We start from the raw sequence: 27,780 nt of genomic DNA on the forward strand, positions 1-27,780 counted from the left end.
TATAAGCCAGAAATACATACATATAATATAGGGTAGGGGGTGGCAGTGGGTGCAGGGGGGCAGCCCCTGTGCTCACCTGTATTCGGGAGGGGGAGATCCTGGGCTTGCTGCTGCCTCTCTCTGGGTCAGTGGGTTCCGTCTTCTTCACCTGTAGGCACTGTGCTGCTTGTGGTTCCGCAACTTGCCACGATGCTGCTGGGTCAGGAGTGGAAGAGAACTGGAGAGTGAGTGACAGAGCGAGTGACAGAGACCGTGGCTGCACTACAAGCAGCGAGAGGCAGAGTGGAGTAGTAGGTGTGTGTACCCTGTAGCACCGGCAGGGGGAGCCTGTGAGCACTCTCTCATTCCAAAGCATGTACAGGAGTTGTCACAAGCAGAGGAGGTGCAGCAGCCTAATGGGGGTCAGCCTGAGCCACACCATCATCCAGGGGCACAGGTGGTGGAGGCAGTGAGTGGGACAGTCTGTCCAGATCAATGCCACGGAGAAAGCAGTTCCCCAAAATCGTTTGCAGGTTTGTATTTATTTTGTATACATTGTATAGTCCTGTGTATCCATGTATGTGCTGTAGTAACAATAATAATAATAATAATAATAATAAATATTTTCTTTTTCATAAGAATTTTCTTTATTTAAAGCTGATGCAGAACCTCTTGAGAAGCATTAATCTATCAATGCCGGGGTCTTTCCAGTGGCACAGTATGCTTGTCATTGGGTGAGATGCACTAAAGCAGAAATGCCGTAAATCTCCCATTTTCAAGGCTTTTTTACCACATTTCTGTCTGCACGTCGAGGCTTCGTTGTGGATAATAGATAATAGAAGCCTCTGCGGTGTTGGTTGAGGGATCCCTCGTGGATCCCCCTTAGCATGCCTTACGTATGCCATCATCACTGCGCATGTTCAGAGTGCCTCCCTGCTCTCAGACCCAGAATTACAGTGACGGGAGAGCATCACAATGCACAGCTCTTATCGGAAGCTCCGCCCTTTGCGTTACTAATCGCATATGTTAGTGCACAGTCGATTCATTTGAATGCGATGTCTGGCAGGACGCACCGGCGTGTTAAGCAATTACCTCGAGTGGCAGATGCACCCCTGTCATCAAAGCTTTAGATGCAATAGTAGGTAACCATCATATCAAAATAATTCCATCCATTGCGTCCATGGTGGCTACAGTTGGAAAACCACCATCGAATGATGAGAACACGAGTGATGATGTTGCAAATTGAAAGCGGCGTATTCTCTTAGCATGACACATAGGTAGATAACTCCTGTTGTGGGACCAAGTATGGGATCTGCATACACCAGGCCTGTATGGGTGGTGACTAGGAACAGGCCGCTATCACTGTGCGCATGTTCGGTGTCCCCTTGAGAACCACCCATGACAAGGTTTGACTTTGCTAGCCGCTCGCAAGGGGATTCACAGGAGCCGGGCATTTGGGGGCGTAACACCAGGGATTTTGGGGGAGTGTCCCAGAAAACGCAGCAGTAAGTGTAGACTAACTCAGCGCTGCGAGCAGGGGGGAAATCATTTGATGGGGGTGATTTTCCCCTTGTGTGCGCGGATGCTTATGCGTTCGCAGCTGTGCCCAGGGCCGGGGGGAGGGGCTCCGTAGGGCAGCGTTTAACTGCTCACCGGGCTCCAAATACTCACAAGGCGTGAGTGAGTGAAGTCATAAGTGAGGTCATAAATTGAATCTACTCAAGGTGGCAAATGAGGTTACAGAAATAAAAGGACGAGCTGTACTATATAACACAATTCTTCTCTCGCCTCTCTTTTTCTTTTGTTACATTCCTGTAGAATTATAATTAAAAATACACGTTATAATTACTGAAGAAATGACCCATTAATAAACTCATTTTAATTAGTCCATCTATTTTTGCCATAAACGAGCTGCTTCTCTAATGCTGGGTACACTCCAGGACGACTAGGGCCCGATCCCCACAATCTAGATCCAATTCCGATCAATTGGATGTAGATTGTGTGCTGATTGGGCCCTTTTCTGACCTGGTGTGGACCGATACCGATCCGATGCGCGGTCCCGCGGGTCGGTCGTTATTGAGATCCTACCTGCTGCAGGTAGGATCTCAATGACGACCATACAGCCGGGTGCGGGTCGCCATCGGATCGGACCCGCTCACGGTGCACATCGTGAGCGGGTCGTCCTGGTGTGTACCCTACATAAGTATGTAGTTAATTATTTGTTAATTACTAATATATACAGTGTTTGCTGTGTAACCATTCCTCTATCGTGCGGTGTATAATTCTAATTCGTACAATTATTAGAAAATCTGATTTTTGTGCAATTAAAGGCGATAAGTCTTTAGGTTGTTCTCAGGAAACGTCTTGTATGCAGATACAAAGAGCCAAATCAGAAAGTGAGAGTTTTTGGGAGAGTTTTCCCTCCTTTTTTTTTAAAGCGACAATCATTTACACTGAAAAAAAAACAGGTTGATAGTTGCATGCAAATGCTTGCCGCTTTAAAAAAAAAAATTGAAAAACGGAATTGCTTGTGTTGAAATGAGAGGAACACAAGGAGGAAGATTTATTCCGTTTTTCTACTGACTGAAGTCCCGGTTCTGACCCGATATTTGGTACCCGACAGTTCAAAACTGGGTCAGGCCCGGGACATCCACATTCACTGCACACAAGTACAGTAGCAGCCAGAAATCTCAGCTGCAGTAGACTCCTGTTCCACCCCCTGAGACCACTGGAAGTGTCATCACTACAGGAAGCAAACTGGTGTGTCGCCATTCTCCCCATGCCATTTACAATGCCCCTTAACCCAGGTTCTTGCCCCTGAGCCTTGACCTGGAGTTGCAGTGGAAAAGGGGTATAGTACTTTTCCACAAAAAACCCCAGGTTTGACCCAGGCTAGGCCCAGGTCAGACCCCCATTTGCACTGCACCTTGGACCCAAGTTATTTCTGTGTTAGCTCCATTTACACTGAGCTCTTGTCTGCTCCGGCGGTGGATCATAGAGTCGACAGTAATTAAGTAGACAGTTTCTAGGTTGACCCCAAAAGTTTCATATGCACAAGATCGACACATGCAAAATGTTGAAATGGCAAGGTCACAGTGCGATGAATTCCTGCTACTTATTTTTATTGTGGGCCGTTCGTAAGTTGATTGACAGAAAGCCAATGTTACTGGGCGGTAACCGGCAATTTTTTGGGGATTGTTAGGGAAACCGCAGGCTGTCCAAGCAATTAAGGGAAAAGTCGGGTGACGTCAGCTCCGGCCTCAATCAGACTCATTCCATCCTACGGGCTACAGATCGCAGGCTAGATGTAGTTCCGGTGATGTTTCCCAGGAACCCTCCTCTGGAAACTGCTCCTGTGCATGGTGGTCAGGCTAACCGGCACCACACTTGCTGCATCACAGAGCCCCTGTCCCTGCCTGTGCCGGGTGATAGATTCATCCAATGTTATCGCATTCTGCAATGCAATCTTGGGTGCTAGGGGCCCGATTCAGGATGTGAATTTGGACCCAGCCCAGATAGTCATGGTTTGCGCATACTCATGCTGGTGGACCGATGGATGCCGGGGGGGGGGCACGTGGCTGACGTCACATGACTTCAGTGCCCGTCCCCTCTTCGGCGGAATCCAACGGAAATAAAAGTCAGTTTAGACTTTGCTATCTGACGGGGAGAGAAGTAATTCGATGGTTGGCGACCATCAAATGATTTCTCTCCCCTTAACCCCCATGGGAGGGGATTTGTTCCTGTACATCCTCTCGCATGTTAACGAGAGGGAATTGGGGGCGGGAGGGGAGTCGGACGTTCGGCCGGGTGGCGTTTCAGTGCTCCCTAAGCAGCAAGCCTTGCTGAATCAGGCCCTAATGTCATGCCCAGATCTCCATTGTAAATAACTCCAAAGAGTCATGTGACATGGTGAACAAGGGTGGGGCCAAATTACATAATGCATATAGAATATCAGCAAGCATTGTGGCTCTGAAGTGTAATCATTTATAGAATAAACCATTTATACCCCGTTCTCACTGCTGCAAAAACCCGGGTTTTTGCCAGGGCGAGCAGTAATTTCCTGTGTCCTGTCTCAGTGTGAAAGGGTCTTTGTGAAATTCCCGAGTGTTATGTCCCGGGAATTACACACGTGTTTTTTGCAGGGTTTTTCCTGGGTAATACACGGGTGTATGGCAGTATGAACAGGCTAGACCCGGGTTTTTCACACAAAATGCAAAAAAGCAAGTTCATTGCATTGCTCAAAGCTGCTTTTTAAACAGCCAATCAAAGATACTTTTTAAACATCCAATCAAAGCTGCTCTTAGATGCCACATACTTGATGACAGGCATACTGTACCAGGGGAAGCAGTGTAAATGGGGCAGACATGGGAATTTCCCAGGTCTAAGGTGCAGTATGAATGGGGTCTGTAGAGCTGAGTTGCTCTGTGCCCCGCCAAAAGCATGGGAACAAAAACACGGGATTTTGCAGGGGCAGCAATGAGAACGCAGCATTAGACCTTTTTAACACAGCAACAAAAATCAAAAAAATCTCTCTGTTCCATTTCATAACTGTACATTGGCAGGCCTTGTCTGTGCAATTACACGTGAGACATGCCTGGACCGTCCCCCTGAAATCATCCAGCCTTTAGCTCTCTGTTTCATCACCTACTAATGACTACGGAACAGTTAGCAAATATTCCAGCGTTACCCGGGAGGCTGCAGCTAAACACCCCCCCCCCCCCCCCCCAGATATATTTCATCCAGTAAATATAGTGTAATTATGACGTCATTTCATTCCAGATGCCGCCAGATGTGTGGGGACTTTTTCACAGTTATTGAATTGTTTATTGATAGACATGAGCAAGTCTGAACACTTACAACATAGCGGAACGCTTTAGGTAATACAGAGAGGGCTGTTTGGTTCTGGCTTCTGTTTTCCAGGAGCTGAAAGTCAGGATCAGTGGCGTAACTAAGCCTCCGCAGCCCCCGCCGTCGCGGGGAGGCGCAGAGTAACTATGGGCGCCGGGAGGGCTGCGGTGCTATAGTTACCCGCTGCGCTGCTGCCCGGCCGCATCTGCGGTCACTGTCCCGTCACTCGCTCCCGGCGCCGGCTCCTGCTGATAATGAAAAGTGACACTTAGAAAATGGCTGCCCCCGTATTGCAGACAGTTTTGGCAGCCATTTTCTAAGAGTCACTTTTCATTATCAGCAGGAGCCGGCGCCGGGAGCGAGTGACGGGACAGTGACCGCAGATGCGGCCGGGAAGCAGCGCAGCGAAGACTGGAGCAGCGCAGCGGTGACTGAGGGAGTCTGGACGGGACAGTGACCGCAGATGCGGCTGTCAGGTATGGGTATGGGGGGGGGTGCCGAAAAAGTTTGGCGGGGGGGGGCGCAAGATATATAGTTACGCCACTGGTCAGGATGCAAACTTTGCTTAAACTATATGGGGGCTCTCATCTGTGCTTGAGACCAGCACAACATACTATGGGTGGCCATCTGTGTCAGCGCCATTGATGGTTGCCATCGATGGTGATAGCAGCATAAAGCATCAATGAGTATGCTATCAGAGGCAGAACTAGCGAGTTGTGGGCACAGGTGCAAAAATATGGATTGCCCCCCATTATATTTTAAACTATTTCTGTGGCCCCTGCATTACTTTTGTGCCCCCCCCCCCCCCCGTTATATTTTATAGTTTATTTCTGCGCAACCCTTATATTTTAACATTTTATTAGGCATTTGGTGGACAGGTGGTCTGCTTCCCCTTTGACATTCTACGCCCTCCCTACACCCTTGCCTGAGCCCCCCAACACATTTATTGCTGTGTACGCTGTCCCGTACGAGTGGTAAACGGCCAAAAACGGTCTTGTCCATCCATACTCGGTCGGTCGAAGGTTCTTTGCTGTTTCATTTTCATCCGTATCAGAACAAAAGTGCAGTGTGTACGTACATTTGATCGATACGCTGCCCGTTCTTGCGACTATACTACCAAAGCTGGATCGCCTATGTGGGCGTTCCATAGCTGCATCATCTCTCCTACAGCACAAGAAGCGTTCACCTCTCCCCATGTATAATTAAATAAATAATCATAATATACATGCACCCCATCTTTATAGCAGGTCGCCGTATCTGTCCCTAGTCACCCTGCCGGCTGCTATAAAGACGGGGGAAAGTGTCTTCAGTCAGCCGATAGGGTGTATGGACAGATACGGCAATCTGCTATAAAGACTATAGTCAGTTTGCCATATATGTCCATAGTCACCCTGCCGGCTAACGCTATTAACCAATCACACAGTTTTCTCTGCACGCGTGCAACAGGTTTTCTATGCGTGTGACACAAAAGAATCTTCATTCTGATGGAATACGTGGATCAGTGGTGCAAGTAGAATTTTTTTCTTGGTGGTACTGATAGCCTCCACCAAAAATGGGCGTGGCCATGTGTCATGAGGGGGGCGTAGTCACACAAAGCTAGAGGAGTGACTAAATGACAATAGTGGCGTGGCATCAGGAGACAGGGAATGAGAAACAGGGAATGGCTGGGGGTGGGTTGGCTCTTGCTTGGGGGAGAGCCGGGCAGCTTGTGCTTACAATTGTGGAGCCTGCTCTTCATGCTGCCGGTGCCGCTGATGCCTGTCAGTGTGACAGGCTAAATCAGCAGTAACCGGTAGCTGCATACAGCACCAATCATAACGCTGGGTGGGCAGGCTGCAGATGCATTATATTTAGACTTAAAATAAAAATAGAATTGACAGTGGGTCAGGGGGTAAGTGGTACTGCGTACCTGCAACATATTTCTTACTAGAGATGAGCGGGTCCGGATTCCCGAGATCCGACAGATCCGAATATCGGGGATCCGGGCCAGATCCGAGCCGGCTTGGGAGTTCCCTGAATTCCGGACCAATAACGAGGCCGTACGTCATCATCGCGCTGTCGGATTCTCGCGGGAGCGGGATCCTATAAAAGACGCACGCGCGCCCCGCCATCTTCACTCCAATCTTGGAGAGGGAAGAGGGTGGTTGGGAAGCTCCGTGTGCTCCGTGCTGTGCTCTGTGCCATGTGCTCCGTGACCTGACCTGTGCCCTCACTGCCCTGTGCTGTGCTCCGTGCCATGTGCTCCGTGCTGTGCTGTGCTCCGTGACCTGCCCTCACTGCCCTGTGCTGTGCTCCGTGCCATGTGCTCCGTGCTGTGCTGTGCTCCGTGACCTGCCCTCACTGCCCTGTGTTGTAGACTTGAGAGTCAGTGACTGTTTATAGGCCTGAGCCCTGTAGTGTTATTTAACTAACTAGGTGCTGCAGTGCTCACACGCAGGGGCTGCAGTGTCCACTGTCCAGGGGCTGTCCTGTGGCCCGTGCCCTGTTGTGATTTATTTAGCCCTAAACCCTGTGTTGTGATTTATTTAGCCCTGAACCCTGTGTTTTTTTTGTGATTTAACTAACTAACTCAGTGCTGCAGTGCTCACACGCAGGGGCTGCAGTGCTGCTGAGTAGTACGCTGTGTACAGGGGCTGCAGTAATACAAGGGGCTGTGTACAGTGTGACGGCCTATATCTTATCCATTGTCCAGTGTCACGAGTCACTCACAACATATATCCTGTGTCCTGTCCTGTGTGACGACTGACGACATATCCTGTGTCCAGTGTGACGACATATATGCTGTGTCCAGTGTGATGACATCTATCCAGTGTCCAGTGTGACGACAATATATCCTGTGTCCAGTGTCACAAGTCACAACATATATCCTGTGTCCAGTGTGATGACATCTATCCAGTGTCCAGTGTGACGACAATATATCCTGTGTCCAGTGTCACAAGTCACAACATATATCCTGTGTCCAGTGTGACATGTAATGTGTGCCGGCATGTATCCTGTGTCCAGCGTGACATATATCCATTGTCCAGTGTGACGACATATATCCAGTGTCCAGTGTGATGACATATATCCTGTGTCCAGTGTGACGACATATATCCTGTGTCCAGTGTGACGACATATATCCTGTGTCCAGTGTGATGACATCTATCCAGTGTCCAGTGTGACGATAATATATCCTGTGTCCAGTGTCACAAGTCACAACATATATCCTGTGTCCAGTGTGACATGTAATGTGTGCCGGCATATATCCTGTGTCCAGCGTGACATATATCCATTGTCCAGTGTGACGACATATATCCAGTGTCCAGTGTGATGACATATATCCTGTGTCCAGTGTGACGACATATATCCTGTGTCCAGTGTGACGACATATATCCTGTGTCCAGTGTGACGACATATATCCAGTGGCCAGTGTGACGACAATATATCCTGTGTCCAGTGTCACAAGTCACAACATATATCCTGTGTCCAGTGTGACATGTAATGTGTGCCGGCATATATCCTGTGTCCAGCGTGACATATATCCATTGTCCAGTGTGACGACATATATCCAGTGTCCAGTGTGACGACATATATCCATTGTCCAGTGTGACGACATATATCCTGTGTCCAGTGTGACGACATATATCCAGTGTCCAGTGTGACGACATATATCCTGTGTCCAGTGTGACGACATATATCCAATGGCCAGTGTGACGACAATATATCCTGTGTCCAGTGTCACAAGTCACAACATATATCCTGTGTCCAGTGTGACATGTAATGTGTGCCGGCATATATCCTGTGTCCAGCGTGACATATATCCATTGTCCAGTGTGACGGCATATATCCAGTGTCCAGTGTACAGGAGCTGTGTCCAGGGGCGGTGTCCAGAGGCTGTGTCCAGTGTGACGGCTGTGTCCATTGTCCAGGGGCTGTGTCCAGTGTGACGGCTGTGTCCAGTGTACAGGAGCTGTGTCCAGAGGCTGTGTCCATTGTCCAGGGGCTGTGTCCAGGGTGACAGGCTGTGTCCAGTGTCCAGGGGCAGTGTCCAGTGTCCAAGGGGCTGTGTCCAGTGTGACAGGCTGTGTCCAGTGTAAAGTAAGAAAAAGAAATAAAAGTAATAAATAAAATAAAAACACATTTTTGGAGGATGATGGAGGAGGAAATAGTGGGAGATCAGCAACCTGATAGAAGTGCTGAAGCTGCTACCACCAGTCATGACAAGGCCGATACCTCTTTGTATTTGCTGTTTGGAGCATTTCTCTTTTTTTGGGATAGTTTATTAAACTGCCACCCTGTCTGCCCCTGCAGTGCCGCTCTGCCAGGTTGGAAGTGTAAGGTCCACATGTATGTGATGCCGACTGCTGTCGCTTAGCTTAGTCATCCAGCTACCTCGGTATACCCTTTTGGCCCAACTACAGTAAATGAAAACAATTTTGTAAGCTGTGAAGTGATCAAAATTGACTAGAAATGAGTGGAAACTAATGTTATTGAGGTTAATAATACTTTAGGGGCAAAAACAGGCCCAAATTCTGTTATTTAAGCCATTTTTTGCATTTTTTCATAAAAATCCAGATCCAAAACCAAAACCCACAAGGGTGGTTTTGCCAAAACCAATCCAGATCCAAAACACGTAGGGAGATCCAGATCCAAAACCAAAACCCGAAAAAGTGGCCGCCGCACATCTCTATTTCTTACAGGTCCTCCATACCACACAGTACCCCCTTACTTGCAACACTGACGTGGACGTAAACAGCAGAATACACACTCTTCCTTTCACGCTTTTACTTTGGTGAGTACTCAACCACAGTTATGACAAATGCTGTATTGATGTATTGTGTGTATTATGAAAGTAATGTCCATTATGTTTTATTTTTGAACAGACATTTCGACAATGGCAGAGAAGAATGTTGAGTTCATGGAGGAGTTCATTGAGGCCTACAGAGACCAGAATTGTCTCTGGAATAGCAAATCCAGAGATTATTCCAACAGGCAGAAGAGAGCTGTAGCTCTGGAGGAGTTGGTGAAGGTCAGCCTCCCTTATTACCCCACGGAGAACATTGAATGGGTGCGGACAAGGATTGCCAACATGAGGACAGTGTTCAAAAAGGTGCTGAACAAGGTTGAGGGATCCAAAAAATCAGGGGCTGGTACGGACCAAGTTTATGTGCCCAGGCTCTGGTACTACGATCTACTGGCATTCACGGTGGACCAAGAGCTGGCGAGGGACTCCATCAGCAATTTTGCTGCGGCCCAGGCTGCCCAATCTGCCACACCATGCACCCCTGAAGTTCCTGAGGAAACCCTCTCTGGCACAGTGAGTACACAGATTACACATATTTGAAATATTTATTGAAAATTAAGATAAAAAGTACAAAGAAAGTACAGTACAAAGGTAGCATGTCATAGCAATTTTTAGCAGATCATGTCATCCTGCCAATCCACTGTGCCTGCACCATTAAAGTACTGCAAGCAGGGCCGGTGTAAGACTTCTCAGCATCCTAGGCAAAATGTCAACCTACTCCCCTCCCCCCCCCCCCCCCTACTGCCACCAATACCCAATTTCCAACCCCTTAATGCATACTTGCCTAACATTCCGGAATGGCAGGGATGCCCCCAAAAGTCAGGTGGTCCTCCCAGCGCTCCCCGGGAAGGTGGGCAAGCCCCCTGCTTTCCCTTGAGGCCTACCTTTGCCACCCAAAACAGAGTGCAAGTAGGAGGGTGCAGCAAAGTAGGGAAGTATACCTCAAGGGAAAGTACCACTGCAGCCACCAACATTAAGTTCAACAAGGATCCTCATAGACATCCTTCATTTTTTGATAGACAGACTTTATGGCGCCCCCCAGATCCTGGCGCCCTAGGCAGCTGCCTAAAGCTGCCTAATGGTAGAGCCGGCCCTGACTGCAAGTACTCTTCCCTGGTCAATTTTGCACGCATAGTAGCATTTCTTGTGTTTAGATTGGTCTCCAAACATGTCAATCCTACTGGCTCCTCAACTGTTCCACTGTCATCCATGGTTGAAACATTGGGGTGTGCAGACAGTGTTTTTGTGCGTAGATAGTTGTGCAGCACACAACAGGCCATAACTACCTGTTCTAGTTTATCTAGTCGCAGATTTATGGCACTATGAAAAATCCTAAACTTATTGCTAAGTATGCCAAATGTATTTTCAACCACTCGCCTTGCTCTTGACAGGCGGTAGTTGAAAATTCTACATTCTCTGTTAAGGGACCTTTGGGGGTAGGGTTTCATAACATTGGCATGCAAGGCAAAGGCTTCGTCAGCCACAAAAACGGCTACAGCTATCCACCAATCAGAGTCCTGCATTCTTTCCCTGCCTCCTATCCTGCAGCCAGACAGTGAATGGCTGTCAGCCTGCTGATTGGTGGATGGTTGGAGTTATCCACTAATCAGAGTCCAGCATTCTCTACTTGCCTCCCAGCCTGCAGCCAGACAGTGAATGGCTGACAAGGAAAAAAGTAAAAAAAGGTAGCGCTAAAACCAATTAGGATTTTATAAATAAAAATAACATTTATTGGTACACATACATAATGAATTCATATAAATATAAACATATTAAAAACAAATGCTCACTGCCCACAGGGCCACTTATTGTGGATGTTTTTGGGGGGATCCGCTCCTATTTATGCTGCCAGATGGTAACAAGCGGAGGACCAGTCAATATGGCAAGGGATTGTAACTTCCCAAATCCGATAGGTATTAGATGATATGGATATAGTTACCGATGCAGTCCATTGGTGGGTTCTTCTGGGAGATCTTTAGGTACTTGTTTCCTAGCACGGCCACACCGATTTCCATCGGGGTGGTCGTGTCGGAAAAATCGCATCGGTCACATCGCATGCGACCAAATCGCATGCGATGCGACCGACCCGATTTTTTAATTGAATCAAATGTGAACAGAGTCCCTGGGACCCGATTTTACATTAGATTCAATGTAAAATATTCCCTACACCCCCAATTTGACACCCTGAACGCCACCCCCACGATTGACGCGAACCTGAAGCGTGGAGAGCGCAGCGAGCCCGCGAGGGGCGGCGGTGCGCGTTTTCCGACCATTTCATTCCCCTACTATCCACGTCGGCGTGGAGTTGAGAATATAAAGTGTGGCGAGCGCAGCGAGCCACTGAGCCCGAAGCGTGGCGAACGCAGTGAGCCCCGCGAGGGGACGCGTATTCTCAACTCCACGCCGACGTGGATAGTAGGGGAATGAAAAGGTCGGAGGACGCGCACCGCCGCCCCTCGCGGGCTTGCTGCGCTCGCCACGCTTCGGGTTCGCGTCAATCGTGGGGTAACGACGGGGCCATATACAATGTGAAATGGGTCATATTGGCCCATTTCACATTGTTTCCTATGTGAGATGGACTTAAAGTCCATCTCATCTTGTGCCATTATAATGGCACAAGACCGACGCGATGCTCCCGATTTCAATGTTAAAAATTATTTTAACATTGAAGCCTATGGCAAAATCGCGTCGGTCGCGTCGGGGGCAATGTTAATGGCCGCGACCGACGCGATGCCCGCGATTTTTCCTTTGCCGGCAAATGGACCTGATTTCAAAGGAAATCGGGTCCATCGCGGGCATCGTGTACCTTAACTTTAAGGTACACGATGCCCGCGATTGTGGCCGTGCTAGGAAACAAGTACCGATCTTTATATCCTTTTAGGATAGCATAAGAGCCGTGTCATCCCTTGTTGATGGAACATGAGGAAGGAATCCACTGTGAGACTGGGGTTGCAAAACACAGTCCACTGGTGAAGGCGGCTGGCTGGATCCCAAAGTAAAGTGCAAATGCGTGAAGTGGCAGTTGGGGGCAGATGAGTAGAGCAGCTACTGACGCATTTCGCTGTCACCCAAGGACAGCTTTTTCAAAGGTTTTGAAAAAGCTGTCCTTGGGTGACAGCAAAAACGTGTCAGGAACCCACCAATGGACTGCATCGGTAACTATATCCATATCATCTAATACCTATAGGATTTGGGAAGTTACAACCCCTTGCCATATTGACTGGTCCTCCGCTTGTTACCATCTGGCGGCATAAATAGGAGCGGATCCCCCAAAAAACATCCACAATAAGTGGCCCTGTGGGCAGTGAGCATTTGTTTTTAATATTTTCATTTTTATATGAATTCATTATGTATGTGTACCAATAAATGTTATTTTTATTTATAAATTTTTTTTTACCTCATTGGTTTTAGCGCTACCTTTTTTCCTTCTCTGTTTTTTGGGACCCACTCAGTCCCATTGGTAGCTGCTTCACAAAACACCCCTTGCCAGCGCCCATATAGCTACCTAGTAGCTCCAATCCCTTCTTTTACTCACCAGTGAATGGCTGACAGCATGCTTATTGGTGAGTGGCTGCAGCTATCCACCAATCAAAGTGCTCACAGCCATTCACTGCATGGGGTAAGACAGCAGGGACATGTTATGATTCTTTATAATTGGTTCCCATTAACAGGTGTCTAGGGGCCCCAGTTCATTGCTTCTCCCAGGACCTACTAGGGCTCTGAGAGCAATCAAGTGGCCCGACCACTGCAGCCGCTCATCTTTATTCATATATGAATGATACAGGCCCTTCAGGAACATTATATTATTGTTACAATCAGCCGGCCTTTATACGCAGCATAATATACCTTTTGTTCCGGGCATGCACAAAGCTAAGCCGAGATCTTGCGGTAAAAAGCATCCGCTGCCGTCTCGCATCCAGATGGACTTTCTATAAAGCACAAGCCTCGGTGACTAATTTAAATCTGGAATCCTGGCACAGAACACTCTCATTGTTCTGTGCGATTTGTTGACACTTTCACCTCAGAAAAATAACACCCTGCTTAAAATACCATCGGGGAATGGCGTAGCCAGGTATTATCATCTCCCTTCAAAAGGGACGTGTCAGCTCTGAGCGACACTGAGAGCGCCAAGAAAGGAAACACATTGTCCGTGTCGGGGAACAAAGCTGTGATTAAACCGGGAGCCAATCTGTGTAATTGTTGTAGATCTGAAACAGGGCCGCGTTTCCTTTTTTGCGGCAGAAAGGGCTGATGTTAGCCATCTGGAGAGCATGGCGCTCATGATTCCTTCGCTATAATACAGTTTGGAGGAAAAAAAATCTGAATTTCAACATTATAAAGTATATTTCTAACATTTTAGGTGGCCTTCTACCGCTTAATTATATATTGGTCGAAGGTATATCCCACAATTTGCAATGGTCTGCCCCATCTCCAACACGAAGGGCCGGCAACAGAAATCAGTTTTCTGTGAGTTTCTGGGAAATCGCAGGTGTGCCCAGGCGTTTTGGTGGGCGGGTGTGAGCAGAGGTTAAAGTGGGAAGGGGAACGGGGTGGAACTGAGTTCCACCATGTCTAATGGTAGGGGGAACTAGTCCCCCCTCTACCACAGCCCTGAACAGTATTTCCAACATATAAGCCAGCTGTTCTGGCACGGCGTTGTCATGTCAAGCTGTGAAAACGGTACTACTGCTGTGGGCATTATGTGTAATGGGCAGAAGCAACACTACTATGTCACATACATGTAGAGTATAAGGAGTACTACTGCGTAGCATAGCATGAATAAGGTCACTACTGAGTGACGTAGTGGAAATAAGGGGCACTAGTTTGTGGTGTAATATGAATCAGGGCACTACATGCGGTGTATTGTAAATGAGATTGTGCTACTGTGTGGAATTATTTAAATTCGGGGTACTATTGTGTGACCAATGTTCCTGGAACTGGGCCAGTCTCACCTAATTGGGTGTGTGTGTGTGTGGGGGGGGGGGGGGGGAGGGGGGGGGAATTGAGTTCCACCCAACCTCTCCAGGACTACTTAAAGCCCTGGGTGTGGTACATCAGCTTCATCCCCGGGACAGACTGTTTCTATCGCAGCCATCGAGTAAATCCTGGACTACGCACAGACTGCGCACACTGAGAAAGTATTTAGATGGTGAGCATCTGCGAATGGATTTGCAGGCCTGCACTATTTTTGGATGCCGTGCTATGCAATTCGCCGGCTTGCAGGGGGAGGATTTCACTGTGACACGATAGCCTGATTGCTGGGCTCCTAAAAAGAAGTCTGACACCCATAGCAGCTTTAACATAATAGTGGGCACACAGGAGGAGCCCGGTATACAGGCATTGACCATATAATGGGTTCTGTACCTGGCTCTGTACAACAAAGCTCCATTTGCCTCATCGTTCGATGCACATCATTTTTTTTTTTTTCTTTTACTACATTTTGGATAAGGTCTGGTCCATCTTAATGGAACCATGGGTACTGTGCCATGTGATACATACGGATGACCGGCTGTTGGGATGCCGGCGTTCGGAATACCTACACTGGCATCCCAAAAGTACAAAAACTACACATCCCAGCATGCTTTGCCATAGTATTAGCATTGCCTAATAGCAAAAATGTGGCAAGGCATGATGGGACTTGTAGTTTCACAACAGCTGGAGGGCCACAGTTTGGCCATGCCTGGTCTAGTGCATGTCGACCTTTTGTCAAATGTAATCCAACATTTCTGTAATAATTACCCAGCATCAAATGTGTGACTCTGCAAGTTATAAAGATGTTTGAAGCTTTCTCGTGAATGGTAGGAAAATCCATGGGTACACACTGTCAGGTTATATTCAGCACTGTGCGTCGCAGTCAGCCGCCTCGGCGCCACCCTTTATTTGTGTATTGGAAGGAGAAATACCAGTCAGAACAGAGTTTTGCAATGCAAAGCAGCAGTGGAGAGACAGAGAAGAGCATCTGAAGATACACACAGTGTTAGTGATACATCCCGTGTAACCACACTTATATTCTCTATTTCCATATTTTCCCTCACTGTGCTGCTAGATCCTCTGGAGCCAGTAACCTTACCAAATGTATATTTTTCAAAGGCACGTGGAACTTCAAGTCCCAGCCTCTTAACTATAATAGGATTCCATATTTAATATCTATATATCCTGCAGGAGGCTCCCTTTTTTGCCACAAATCTCCTGCTGTCCTGCATTGACCTCCTAATCTCCCCGATTCTTCAGATTCTGCCAGGGGTGCCACTAAGGAGTTTCTTTGCAAGGACAGTGATTTGCTGTAATCACTCGGGAATTGCTGTAGATGCGTCGGTCAAGAGACTACGTTGATTACTCTCATTATCCCTCTTGTCTTAATCCCTGACATGAGAATGAGACAGTGCATGATCACACAGGGTCTTCTGTGCTGGTGTGCACTCAACCATAGCATGCGGCTGCTTTTGCTTCTAGTGCATGCCTTAGGATGAGACTGTTTGCTAGAAATCTTTATTTCATTAGAGTTACTGATGTCAATATTGTTTATTGGCTAATTCTATAATGGTATGGTAAACAGCACATCCAATAAATATAGGTATTGTCTACAAGTTGCAGACAGTCCAGTGTTCACAATAAAATAACATTTAATACACTGAAAACATACTCATATGCTTAGGGATGAATTCACATAAGGTCAAATTGCATTTGGAATTTATTGCATGTTATATAGACTGAGCCGTATAAACTTAGACTCAGAGATAGTAGCAGCCCCAGTAGCATCAGGGGAACTTCCCCCACTCAGTCATTATCCACCATATATTTAGCTATCACATCCCACCAGCAGCAAGTAAATGCATTAAATCTATTATTAGCGTGGCCATTGTGAGGGATTAATTGAACAAATGTATCACCATATCCCTAGAAACGAATGGTCCATCTAAGTGTCTTTATTTAGCCCACTTGTATATGAGCTTGCAGCTGCGTCCGACAAAGGAAGGCTGCCTCATTTTTCTCAGCCAATGCCCATATTTGCATTGTATGAAGGATTGAAAATAGCATTTAATGTTGGTGGAGGAGCCAATAGGAGTGTCCCTCCTCCACACAGATGTCCCATGCTTGTATTGGTCACCAGGATGGGCATTAACTCGTAAGCTTCTGCCACTGTGCAAACTTGCTGCAGTCATAAAATTAGGCCGGTTTCTGTCTATTTACACCTTAAATCAGGCATGTCCAGCTGTTGTGAAACTACAAGTCCCATCATGCCTTGCCACGTTTTTGCTAATAAGGAATGTTAAAACTATGGCAATGCATGCTGGGATGTGTAGTTCACAACAACTGGAGGGCCACAGTTTGGACATGCCTGCCTTAAATAGAAGTTGACTCATAGGAACAGCGTCGTATACATACATACATACATACCCAGTGGCGGATTAAGCATGGGGCGACAGGGGCGGTGTGGGGCTCCTGTCTTCCCATGCTCAGGCAGCAGGGTCAGGCAGCGCAGGGGGGCGGCACAGCACAGGCGGGCAGGGGGTTCCTGCAGCCAATACTAGTTTCCATATCTGCTGCAGGGACCGCCTGCGCTGCCCAGATACCAGCCTCCCTGGGGGGGGGGAGGGGATGTGTTTGTGGGGGGCCCTGGACAATTTTGTTGTCCAGGGCCCCCACAGACCTTAATCCACCCCTGTACATGCCGTATTCACATAAATATTCACATACATTAATAGAACAAAGAGGGCCTTATTTAAAGTTAGAACAAACCCTTCTAAAAGCTGCAGCTTTGTCCTTAGAACCAGGCCTGATCGACCAATAGGATGCTCTGGGTCCTGGAGGGTGCGCAATGCGGCCGGTGTGGGGGAGCCGGGTTTCTGCAGATTCCATGCTAAGATGATGCAAAATTAACATCATTTTAGTCCCGTCCTCTCCCCAAAGAACCCTCAGGAGCCATTGTTTCAATGGCTCCTGAGGGTGCAGGGGCTGCGGGTGACTTGCCCACCTTCCCAAGAGGACAGTAGGGATACCTGATTTTTCAGGAGCCTCCCAGCCATTCAGGGAGGATAGGCAACCATGCAATGAGCATGTAACCAGAGGCAATGAGCATATGTAACCCCAGGTTATGAGCAAGTAACTCCTGGCAACAAGTATATTACCCCTGGCAACAGGCATGTAACCCATGGTAACAAACACATAATCCCTTGACATTGAGCACGTAACCCTTGACAATGAGCACATAACCCCCTGGCAACGAGCACAAAATCCCTGGCAAACGAGCACATAAGGTTAAAAGATCATAATTAATGTATGGAGGACACTTCTGTATTAGCCTAGGGTGGCTGGAACCCTTAATCAGGCCCTGACTGTCATATAACCACAGTTGAAAGCTGACATGTGAACAAGGTCTCCTTATTTGCATCGCCACATCGCCTTGGTGATAATGTCCTCCCTATGACCTCTGCTCATTTGTCATCACTGTTGGTATGCAACCTGTGGACCTCAAGCGCCATTGACCTGTTGACCCTTTTGTACCTTTCGACATAATGCATGTCGGCCATATGGTGTTGACCTAGTTACTGTCTACATACAGTAGACACTGTAGATCTATACCATGCCATACTGTACTTTCCTACTTTTGAAAACTAGAATCAGGGAGATTACAGTAGGATACGTCGGCGCGCTGTCGAGGGGGCGTGTCACACTCTGCATATGGGCGTGTCTAGCTCCGTATATGGACATGTCTATGCTTACATGCTTGTTGTTGCAAGAAATTTCTATATAACTGTAGTAATAATATATCATCTTGGGAAGTGTTTTAAGTATTGATACGGTACTTGTTTAGTTTCACGGCGGCAGCGCAAGGACGCTCTAGCTAGGAATCTTGGCAGCTCACCAGCTGCCTGTACCTATCACAAAGATGGAGCACCTCTCCACCGGTGCCCGCATGATCCCCTCTCCCCTGGAGAGAGGATATCATGGGGGCACAAGCGCTGTGAGAGAGGCGCTCACTAGGCTTCACAGGAGCTTAGGAGTAGCAGCGCTGGGCTGCCTTGGAGGAGTCAGCGTAGGACGCTGATAACGTGCATTACAGAAGTAAGGCGGCTGGCGAGCTGCCAAGATTCATAGCTACAGCGGCATGCGCTGCCGCCCTGAAACTGAATTCTGGCAGCTTGCCAGCTGCTTACTTGTTTAAACAGGCGCTACGCTAATAGCGTAGCTTAAGGCAGTCTGGCAAGCTGCCAATATTCCTAGCTAGAGCGTCCTCGCGCTGCCGCCGTGAAACTAAACAAGTACCATTGATACTAACATTGCTGCCTGAAATAAGGGGTTTATTGTTTGCAACTATGGGGGAAATTTACCAATATGAAAAACCTAGTTTTTCGTATTGGTATTTTCCCTACGACTGCATACGACTGTTTAAGTCGTATGCAAAGTCGTGTTCCGGAGGATCAGTTACAAAGTAGTCAGATACGACTGCTTTGTAACCCTCCGATGGTGTAATGATTCGTATTAGCGGCCGTATATACGGCTGCTAATACGAATTATTTCTAGCAGTCTGCACGGATCAGTCAGATCCGTGCAGGCTGCAAGGTGTAAAAAAAATAGAAAAAATAAATAAATAAAAAAAAAAAAAACGGCGTGGGGTCCCCCCCACAGCCGAAACCAGCACCAGGCTGACAGAGCCTGGAGCCGGTAATTAAAAATCAGGGAACCCGACAAATAGGGGTTCCCCGATTTTTAACAACCAGCCCCAGGCTCCTGCTCTGGGGCTGGTTCCCAAAATACGGGGGACAAAATGACTAGGGGTCCCCCGTATTTCAAGAACCAGCCCCAGGCCAAACCAGCCAGCAGGGTAATGCCACAGCCGGGGGGAGACTTTTTATGCAAGTCCCCCCGGCCAAAGCATTAACCCTACCGACCAGTCAGCCTGGCCAGGGGCCCTGGGGGAGTGGGGACCCCCCCAATAAAGGGGTCTCCCCCCTCCAGGACTTACCTGACCAGGCTGAAGCCTGGTGCTGTCCTCGATGCCCCTGGGCGGTGGGCATCGAGCTGATTATCGTGTAAAAAAAAAGATGAACCTATTGTTTTTTACTGTGGCACTACAAGTGCCAGCAAGCCTCCCCAGCAAGCTGGGACTTGGAGAACCACAAGTCCCAGCCTGCTGGGCATTAAAGGGCCCGCTGGCACTTGTAGTTCCACAGTTAAAAAAATAGTGCACAAAACACACTGACACACTTTTAAAATAAAATTTTATTACATACAAAGCCCACACATACTAATACTTACCTATCTTCTTTCCGTAGGTAGCGCTGGTCCTGTGTCGTCGTCTTCTGGTCCTGTGTCGTCTTCTTCCTCCATGTCGACCGTCGCTGTCGCCGTCCGGATCCGACGAAATCCATTTGGGAAGCTGTGGAAGGAAACCATACTCACCTGTCCCAGCGCGACGTAGTCCAGGTAAGTGTCTTGGCAAAAAAACAAACCGACAGCCCGAAACCAAGCGGACACGGAGACGCACGGTGTTTGTTTACATCGTGCGGCTCCGCCTCCCGAATGCCGCTATTGGCCGCCTTGCGGCCTAGCGGCTCCTGATTGGCCGCTAGGCCGCAAGGCGGCCAATAGCGGCATTCGGGGGCGGAGCCGCACGATGTAAACACCGTGCGGCTCCCTCAGAGTCCGGTCTGGTTTCGGGCTGTCGGTTTGTTTTTTTTGCCAAGACACTTACCTGGACTATGTCGCGCTGGGACAGGTGAGTATGGTTTCCTTCCACAGCTTCCCAAATGGATTTCGTCGGATCCGGACGGTGTATTTTTTTACACTGCAGCCTGCACGGATCTGACTGATTCGTGCAGACTAAAACGCAAATAGAACAGGAAAATGGTGTTCTATTTTCCTGTCGTATTTGCGTGGGTGTTTTACACCACTAAGCAGCCGTATTATCAGTACGGCTGCTTAGTAAATCAGAAACCACCATTCTTTTGAATGGTGATTTCTGTCGTATCCTATCAATGGTGTAGGGCATTCGTATTTGTAACTACAAATACGAATGTTCCATCTTTAGGACTACGAATTGTTGTATTTTTGGGATTGTAAATCCCGAAAATACAAATTCGTAAAAAAAAGGTGTATTTCTCCCTACGAATACACCTTTTTTCTACGAATCCATTTTGGTAAATGTCCCCCTATATGTTTGCTTTCTTCACACTCTGCACAGTATACATGATCAATGTGGTGCCTATGCAATAAATTCCAAATGCAATTTGACCTTGTGTGAATTCATCCATATAAGTATGTTTTTGGTGTATCAAATATTATTTTAATGTGAATTTGAATTAAACAAATGTGATAAACTTGGCTTCAGCCGCCCGCAACAAGAACGCAGTGACACGCTTGAGTTTGCAAGGGAATGCCCGGCTTTTTTATGGGGACGTCCATAAAATGCTGGGCATATCCGTGCTCCAGCACCCTACCTGGCCCCTTCGCAAAGCAACATTGTCCGGGGGACCGAATTCGGCCCACTTTGAGCCGGCCTGAATCACCCCCAGTGAGTGTAGTTCTGCTGTATGCCCTGTTATTTGCTATATATCAGAGCATTGCCTTTATCTGTATGTACAGGAAATACCGGATGTTCTTCCTATCTCACTATCTTGTTCATGAAAAGCTAAAGCTACAGAAATACATTTTTCCCCCATTGAAGCTTCTGCAAATCTGCTATTAAAGGAGTTTATTGTAGTCCACGTTTATCTAATGAAGGGTGAAATGGGTCTGCTAATGGATCCTTGTGATTGCGTATGACAAAGCAGATGCTCAGATCACAGTGCAAACACATGATATACTTATATATAGGAAGACACAAAGGGTGCCCACGCAGTTCAAACAGCCTCCAGGACACTTCTATCAGTCACATGACAAACGTACATCATCAGTGATCGATAAGCAGCTCGCGCTTCAGTCATCTCCACCGTTGTTGAAAGAATTCTTTGTGAGCTTCATGTGAGCAGTTATAGCCTCAATGGGCCTGATGTACTAAGCTTGAAAAGTGATAAAATGGAAAGTGATAAACCACCAGCCAATTAGCTCCTATCTGTCATGTCACAGGTTGGGTTTGACACATGACAGGTAGGAGCTGATTGGTTGGTGGTTTTTCACTCTCGATTTTATCTTAATACTTCTCGCCCAATATGTGCACAGGCCGGGCTGCAGACGCTACATACTTGTCTACTTTCAAAGTCTTCTCTGCAGGAGAAGCCCAGAGAGGAGACTGTCAGTAGCACTTTGGAGGGCGTGGTCTAATGAAGATGTCATCAAGCCCAGTACTGCAAACCCAGCAATTCACGGGTTCTCAAGGAGGGGATGGGGATAAAATGACACCATTTGCATATTTAGCCCCACCCTCTCCCCATGGAAAGCGGTGAATCACGGTAATTTAAAGCCACAGCTGGGGAGATGCAGGGGGTCCTGCGGAATCCGGGTGGATTGCCCACCTTTCCAGAGGGGGGTGGGGGCGGAGTTGGACCCTGGGGTAATGAATCTTGTGAGGCTGTGGGCCAGATGTATCAAGCTTCAAATAGTGATAAAATGGGGAGTCATAAACAACCAGCCAATCAGCTTCTACCTGTCATGTTACAGGCTGGGTTAGAAAAATGCCAGTTAGGAGCAGATTCGCTGGGTGTTTAAATCTTTACATTTGATCACTTTTTGAAGCTTGATAAATCTGGCCCTTAGTCATTAATGTAAATGGGGTTCACAAAGACAGATGATCGCACCTGTGCAGCAATAGGAAGTGGCTGCTTCATCAGATACTTATAGCTTACTCTACGCTGCAAAGGCCATGGGGAGATGACGTCAGCGGCTCTCCCTTCCAACAGGCAGGCGATGTCTGTGGTTTCCGGAGCACTACCAGCAAACACTGCATGCCACCCACACATGGGCGGCTGTCAATCACCTAGCCCAGCGAGGGAATGTCATCGCTGGATTCATTCCCAGGGTGACTCGTTTGATAATCGCTCGGCCTGAGAATTTGCAGCTGAGCGATCAGGTCTGAATCAGGCCCATAGTATGATCATAATGTTCACTGTGAAAATAAAATGATATCTGTACTCGCTGCCACAGTTTGTCTTTTGTTTTTGCAGAGAGCTGGGTGTATTCTGGATTATAACAATGGGCTCGGCCTTGAGAAGGGAACGATCTGCTGATGCCTGATGCGCACGTGTCGGGAGACCGGGAGATTTTATTGTACTAATGTTGTTAATTGGAAAATGCCAAGACGATCGGCGCCATTCATCTGTTTTTTTTATTCTGTTATCTGCCATTATTCTAGAATCAAAAATGAGTCATAAAAAATGTCTCTATTGTCCTGGTACTTGTGATCTTGCCGCGTTATTACGTTGCCATATTCATAAATACAGTAAATAAATACAGTCAGGGTTGGATTGGCCAACAGAAGCACAGGGGAAATCCCTAGGGGTCCGCACTGTGTGAGGGCCCCAGGGGTCTGCACTGTGTGAGGGCCCCACCCACCCCTCTAGGGGGCAGATTCCAGGCTCTGCACTTTACATTTTACAGCAAAAGAGGCTGCACACGGACCCTCTCCTCTCTTAAACGCCCATGCATAGGGTAACTGATTGCAAGGAGCATATTGTTAGCAAAAGGACAAAACCATGCTGCACTGCAGGTGGGGCAGATGTAACAGGTGCAGAGAGAGTTTGATTTGGGTGGGTTATTATGTTTCTGTGCAGAGTAAATACTGGCTGCTTTATTTTAACACTGCAATTTAGAATTCATTTTGAACACAACCCACCCAAATCCAGCTCTAAATCTCTATGCACATGTTACATCTGCCCCAACTGCAGTGCAGTGTGGTTTTGTTCATTTGCAAACAGAATGTGCCCTCTGATCAGGTCCGAATTAGGACCTATGTGTGTTGCTCAAAAGTGGTTGCGTACAGAGACTCACACTGAAGACCGTAGTGCGACCCGTGATATACACAAGCATAGTGCATAGTGATAGTTTCGATGGTGCGACCAAAGGGGGAGTATGGTAGAAGTATAAAGACATACAAAGTATGATTGCAGCATCTGTGTGTTTAGTCCTGCAGCAAAAGACTCAAGGAAAGCTACAACATCTTCCATCTCAGAAATAGGCCTTACGAGGCGGGATCCCAGCACCCCCTCCCCCACCCAACAGACTCCTCTTCCATATATTTCCTGGTCTAGTTTTATATCCCAAACCTCCTCTGCTTGGCAGACTACTTTCTACTTTGGATATAAGGCACTTTCAACATACAGTACATTAGCGAACCTCTAATATCGTTTTTCAATTGTTTCCTTTCTCCAGGGGCGGATTGGCCCGGCGGGAAACCAGGCCATTTTCCAGTGGGCGGGTCCAGATCTGGACGCTTCCCCCTTGGCTGGGCCGCGGACCGTGCTACCACAGCGGTTAGCAGCTGGGGCCACAGCGGCCGACTCCTGCCTGCCCAAACTAAATATGGCCAAGGCCGGCCGCAGCTTTGACCGCATTAAAGATGGCCACTGGTTGATCTTGTGTGACGTCACAGCGCAACTGAACACCCGGGACTGAGCGGCTGCAGCATGGTGTTGGTCGGACTTGACAGAGCCGGGTAATTGGCATTACCCCCTTCCCAAGCTGGGTAAGTGGTGTCAACCCCCTCAAACCGGGTAAGTGGCGTTAACACCCCCGCCCCCCCTCCCGCCACCCCCGAGAGCAACAGCACATGTGAAGTAGAATCCACATCTTAGAAAATTCCCCCCCAGTGACTTGATTAATGCTATAAGCAGATGGGCAAGCAGGAACTTTTTCTAATATGTCATATTAGTTGTTAATAACGGACAGTCCTGTGTCGTAGCTACTACTTGTTAGTATTTGGTAATCTCTTTCAAACTTTTGTTAGTGGCAATATAAAGCATCATGCCTCCCAGTTGCCAATTAACCTAAAGTGCAACTTTATCCGGAGTAGGCGTTTAGAACGGTTGCCGTGCCCACTGTAGGTGTGAATGAAAAGTCTTTCTTGTGCAGAGCTAAGTGATATGAAAACCTCCAACGCGTTTCCCCGCCTGCTTTTATCTATCAGCGTCTTATTCAGAGAGATAGAGTAAGAAGAGCAAGCTGCCATGTATCTGATATTAATAGCGTTAGAAAATGTGACGATGTGAGATTTTGGTTTTGCATCTTGATGGGAATGATATTGAGAAGAGGTCTGCCTTACAGTTATGTTGCAAAATTTTGGAGGATTTGACACCTGTCTGTAAAAAGTGTGGCCATCCTGCTCTTTGAAATGGTCTTTTATTGTTCCCAGGTTGTTCTGGAGTGGAGTGGCCGATGGTCGGGCAATTGTGGTGGCCAGGACAAAACTTAACTCAGCTGTGGCTGAGTGGGTTGGGGTCCAAGGTGGGACTGTGGTGTCGCACCTGCAAATTAGATTCTGATTATGTTATATTTTTGGCCTGATGGTGTACATTTGGATAGGAAAGGATTAGGTTTGATGGTTTCCTCAGTTAAGTAGGTTTATGGTGGCGGCGCAAAGTCTCTGTGATTAAGAACTTCTCTTGTGGCGGGAAACAATGTCAGGTTACCTGTTATAGGTCAATTATAGATGTTTATTGATTGATTCATTGTGGTTTGGTGCACTCACCTCATAGTTGCTTACCCTCCTGCATTCTGCAGGAGACTCCCTGAAATAGCAGCAATCTCCCTCTCTCCCTCATTAGTCTAGCAATCTCCCTCATGTCACCTAGCCCACATTACACCGTTACATCATAGTTACCTCCCCTCCAGCATTCTGCAGGAGACTCCCTGACATAGCAGCAATCTCCCTCTCTCCCTCATTAGTCTAGCAATCTCCCTCATGTCACCTAGCCCACATTACACTGTTACATCATAGTTACCTCCCCTCCTGCATTCTGCAGGAGACTCCTTGACATAGCAGCAATCTCACTCTCTCCCTCATTAGTCTAGCAATCTCCCTCATGTCACCCAGCCCACATTACACTGTTACATCATAGTTACCTCCCCTGGAGACTCCCTGACATAGCAGCAATCTCCCTCTCTCCCTTATTAGTCTAGCAGTCTCCCTCATGTCACCTAGCCCACATTACACTGTTACATCATAGTTACCTCCCCTCCTGCATTCTGCAGGAGACTCCCTGAAATAACAACAATCACCCTCTCTCCCTCATTAGTCTAGCAATCTCCCTCATTTCACCTAGCCCATATTACACGGTTAGATTTTTTTGGTGAAAAAATCGGGTTGGTAGTCAAGGCAGAAGGTTGAATGGATACCATTTGTTTGGTTAGTTTGTTTTGAATGATGTAGTTCTGTAGAGTGGAGTAGGAGTTGAGCTGTTCTTTCTTTGCCACCATTATTTAATCCCTTTATTTACAGATATTTAAGTTTAGAGTTTATAGAAATAAATCAGCTAATATTCTCTGCCAAACCTAAGTCTTGTGTCTTTATTTTAGTTAAGGTTATAGCGTTTATGTATTGATTCATGCACATGGTCATTAGGAAGTTTATACACCCTGTAGTAGAGCCTCTTGCCACAAGATGGCGACAGAAAACAGCTTTTAATGTTCTTTGCCTGCACAGCGCCTACATATTAATCCTGTCAGAGGCTCTTATACATGTTAGTACATTTTTGCAATTTCATGATAACAACATTTTTACAACGTTCCACAGAGTAACTTCCAGAGCCTGTTGTATCAGAGAGTTAATAGTGATGTGAATTGTGATGTCAACAAGTGATCAAACATACAGTATTAGTGTCCTCCAGGATTATCGCGCATTTTGCACATATCAGGGAAGATGTGCCCTCTCAGCTCTGGACTCCATAGCAGTTGCACTCCCTGCACCTATGCATACCTCCCAACTGTCACGATTCCGTCGGGACAGTCCCGATTTTCGGGTCCTGTCCCGACGTCCCACCCGCGGCAGGCATTGTCCCGCTGCGGGGGGTGGCAGTTGGGAGACCCCCCAATCTAGTAGAATAGACGCTGTGCGCATGCGCACAGCGTCTATTCTCGTATGAAAATGAGGTCGCGGCTAATTAGCATAAGCCGCGCCCTCATTTGCATACGCCCCGCCCCCTTTTCGGGCGCTCGCGCGGCTTCGCCGCGCGAGTGTCCCGATTTGTTCAAGTAAAAAGTTGGGAGGTATGCCTATGGCAGCTATACCCTGTATATAACACATGTAACTGTGTCAGGGAAGGTGTCCCCTCTCAGATCTGGGCCCCATAGCAGCTGCACTCCCTGTACCTATGCATACCTCCCAACTCTTGACCTGAAGAAATAGGGCGAGCGCCCGAAAAGGGGCGGAGCGTATGCAAATGAGGGTGTGGCTTATGCTAATTAGCCGTAACCGCATTTTCATACGAGAATAGACGCTGTGCGCATGCGCACAGCGTCTATTCTACTAGATTGGGGGGTCTCCCAACTGCCACCCCCCGCAGCGGGACAATGCCTGCCGCGGGTGGGACAGCGGGACAGGACCCGAAAATCGGGACTGTCCCTCTAAAATCGTGACAGTTGGGAGGTATGCCTATGGCAGCTACACCCCTGTATATAACACATGTAACTGTGACCGGAAAGGTAGCCCCTCTCAGCTCTGGCCCCATAGCAGCTGCTCCTCCTGCACCTATGGTAGTTACACCCCTGTATATAACACATGTAACTGTGACAGGGAAGGTGGCCCCTCTCAGCTCTGGCCCCATAGCAGCTGCTCCTCCTGCACCTATGGTAGTTACACCCCTGTATATAACACATGTAACTGTGACAGGGAAGGTGGCCCCTCTCAGCTCTGGGCCCCATAGCAGCTGCACCCCCTGCACCTATGGTAGTTACACCCCTGTATATAACACCTGTAACTGTGACAGGGAAGGTGGCCGATCTCAGCTCTGGGTACTATAGCAGCTGCACCCCCTGCACCTATGGTAGCTACAGCCATAGGCATGCGCACAGGGGGTGCCGTGGGTGCACAGGCACCCCCTAATGACCGGCCAAGCACTACACATATATATTTTTTTTAGGTCGCCCGGTGCACTTGCTCCGACACCTCCCACACCATTTCTGACCAGCGCTCGCAACGCACAGGAAGTGCTAGCAAGAGACGAGACAGGGGGTCTCCTGCAGCCTGCTGCTAGCCTTTCCTGTGTGCGGTCAGGTCCACCGCCGGCTCCCGCTTCTCC

General features: G+C 47.9%; 2 protein-coding genes across 2 annotated transcripts in view; one reads left to right on the forward strand and one right to left on the reverse strand.

Annotated features, from left to right (window-relative positions):
- Positions 1-288, reverse strand: part of LBHD2 (LBH domain containing 2) — a 46,081-nt gene extending 45,793 nt beyond the window's left edge. The window contains exon 1 of the mRNA XM_083165898.1: positions 77-288. The gene's annotated coding sequence lies outside the window, so the exon portion shown is untranslated. The remainder of the gene's footprint in view (positions 1-76) is intronic.
- Positions 83-22,808, forward strand: LOC146049385 (uncharacterized). Its single transcript, XM_083165897.1, has 3 exons — positions 83-512; positions 9,690-10,123; positions 22,714-22,808. Exons 2-3 carry the CDS (start codon positions 9,701-9,703, stop codon positions 22,774-22,776), a joined length of 486 nt encoding a protein of 161 aa, XP_083022023.1. The 5' UTR covers positions 83-512; positions 9,690-9,700; the 3' UTR covers positions 22,777-22,808.
- The last annotated feature ends 4,972 nt before the right edge of the window (positions 22,809-27,780 follow it).

Source organism: Crinia signifera, chromosome 12 (genome assembly GCF_055691185.1).
Source record: "Crinia signifera chromosome 12, ASM5569118v1, whole genome shotgun sequence".
Classification (NCBI taxonomy): Eukaryota; Metazoa; Chordata; class Amphibia; order Anura; family Myobatrachidae; genus Crinia; species Crinia signifera.

What these genes read in the sequence shown, in the direction of transcription:
- LOC146049385 (XM_083165897.1), top strand. Translation starts at nt 9,701, where the DNA reads ATGGCAGAGAAGAATGTTGAGTTCATGGAGGAGTTCATTGAGGCCTAC. An exon ending in AGGAAACCCTCTCTGGCACA is followed by an intron (nt 10,124 to 22,713) that starts GTGAGTACACAG and finishes TTGTTTTTGCAG; the next exon opens with AGAGCTGGGTGTATTCTGGA.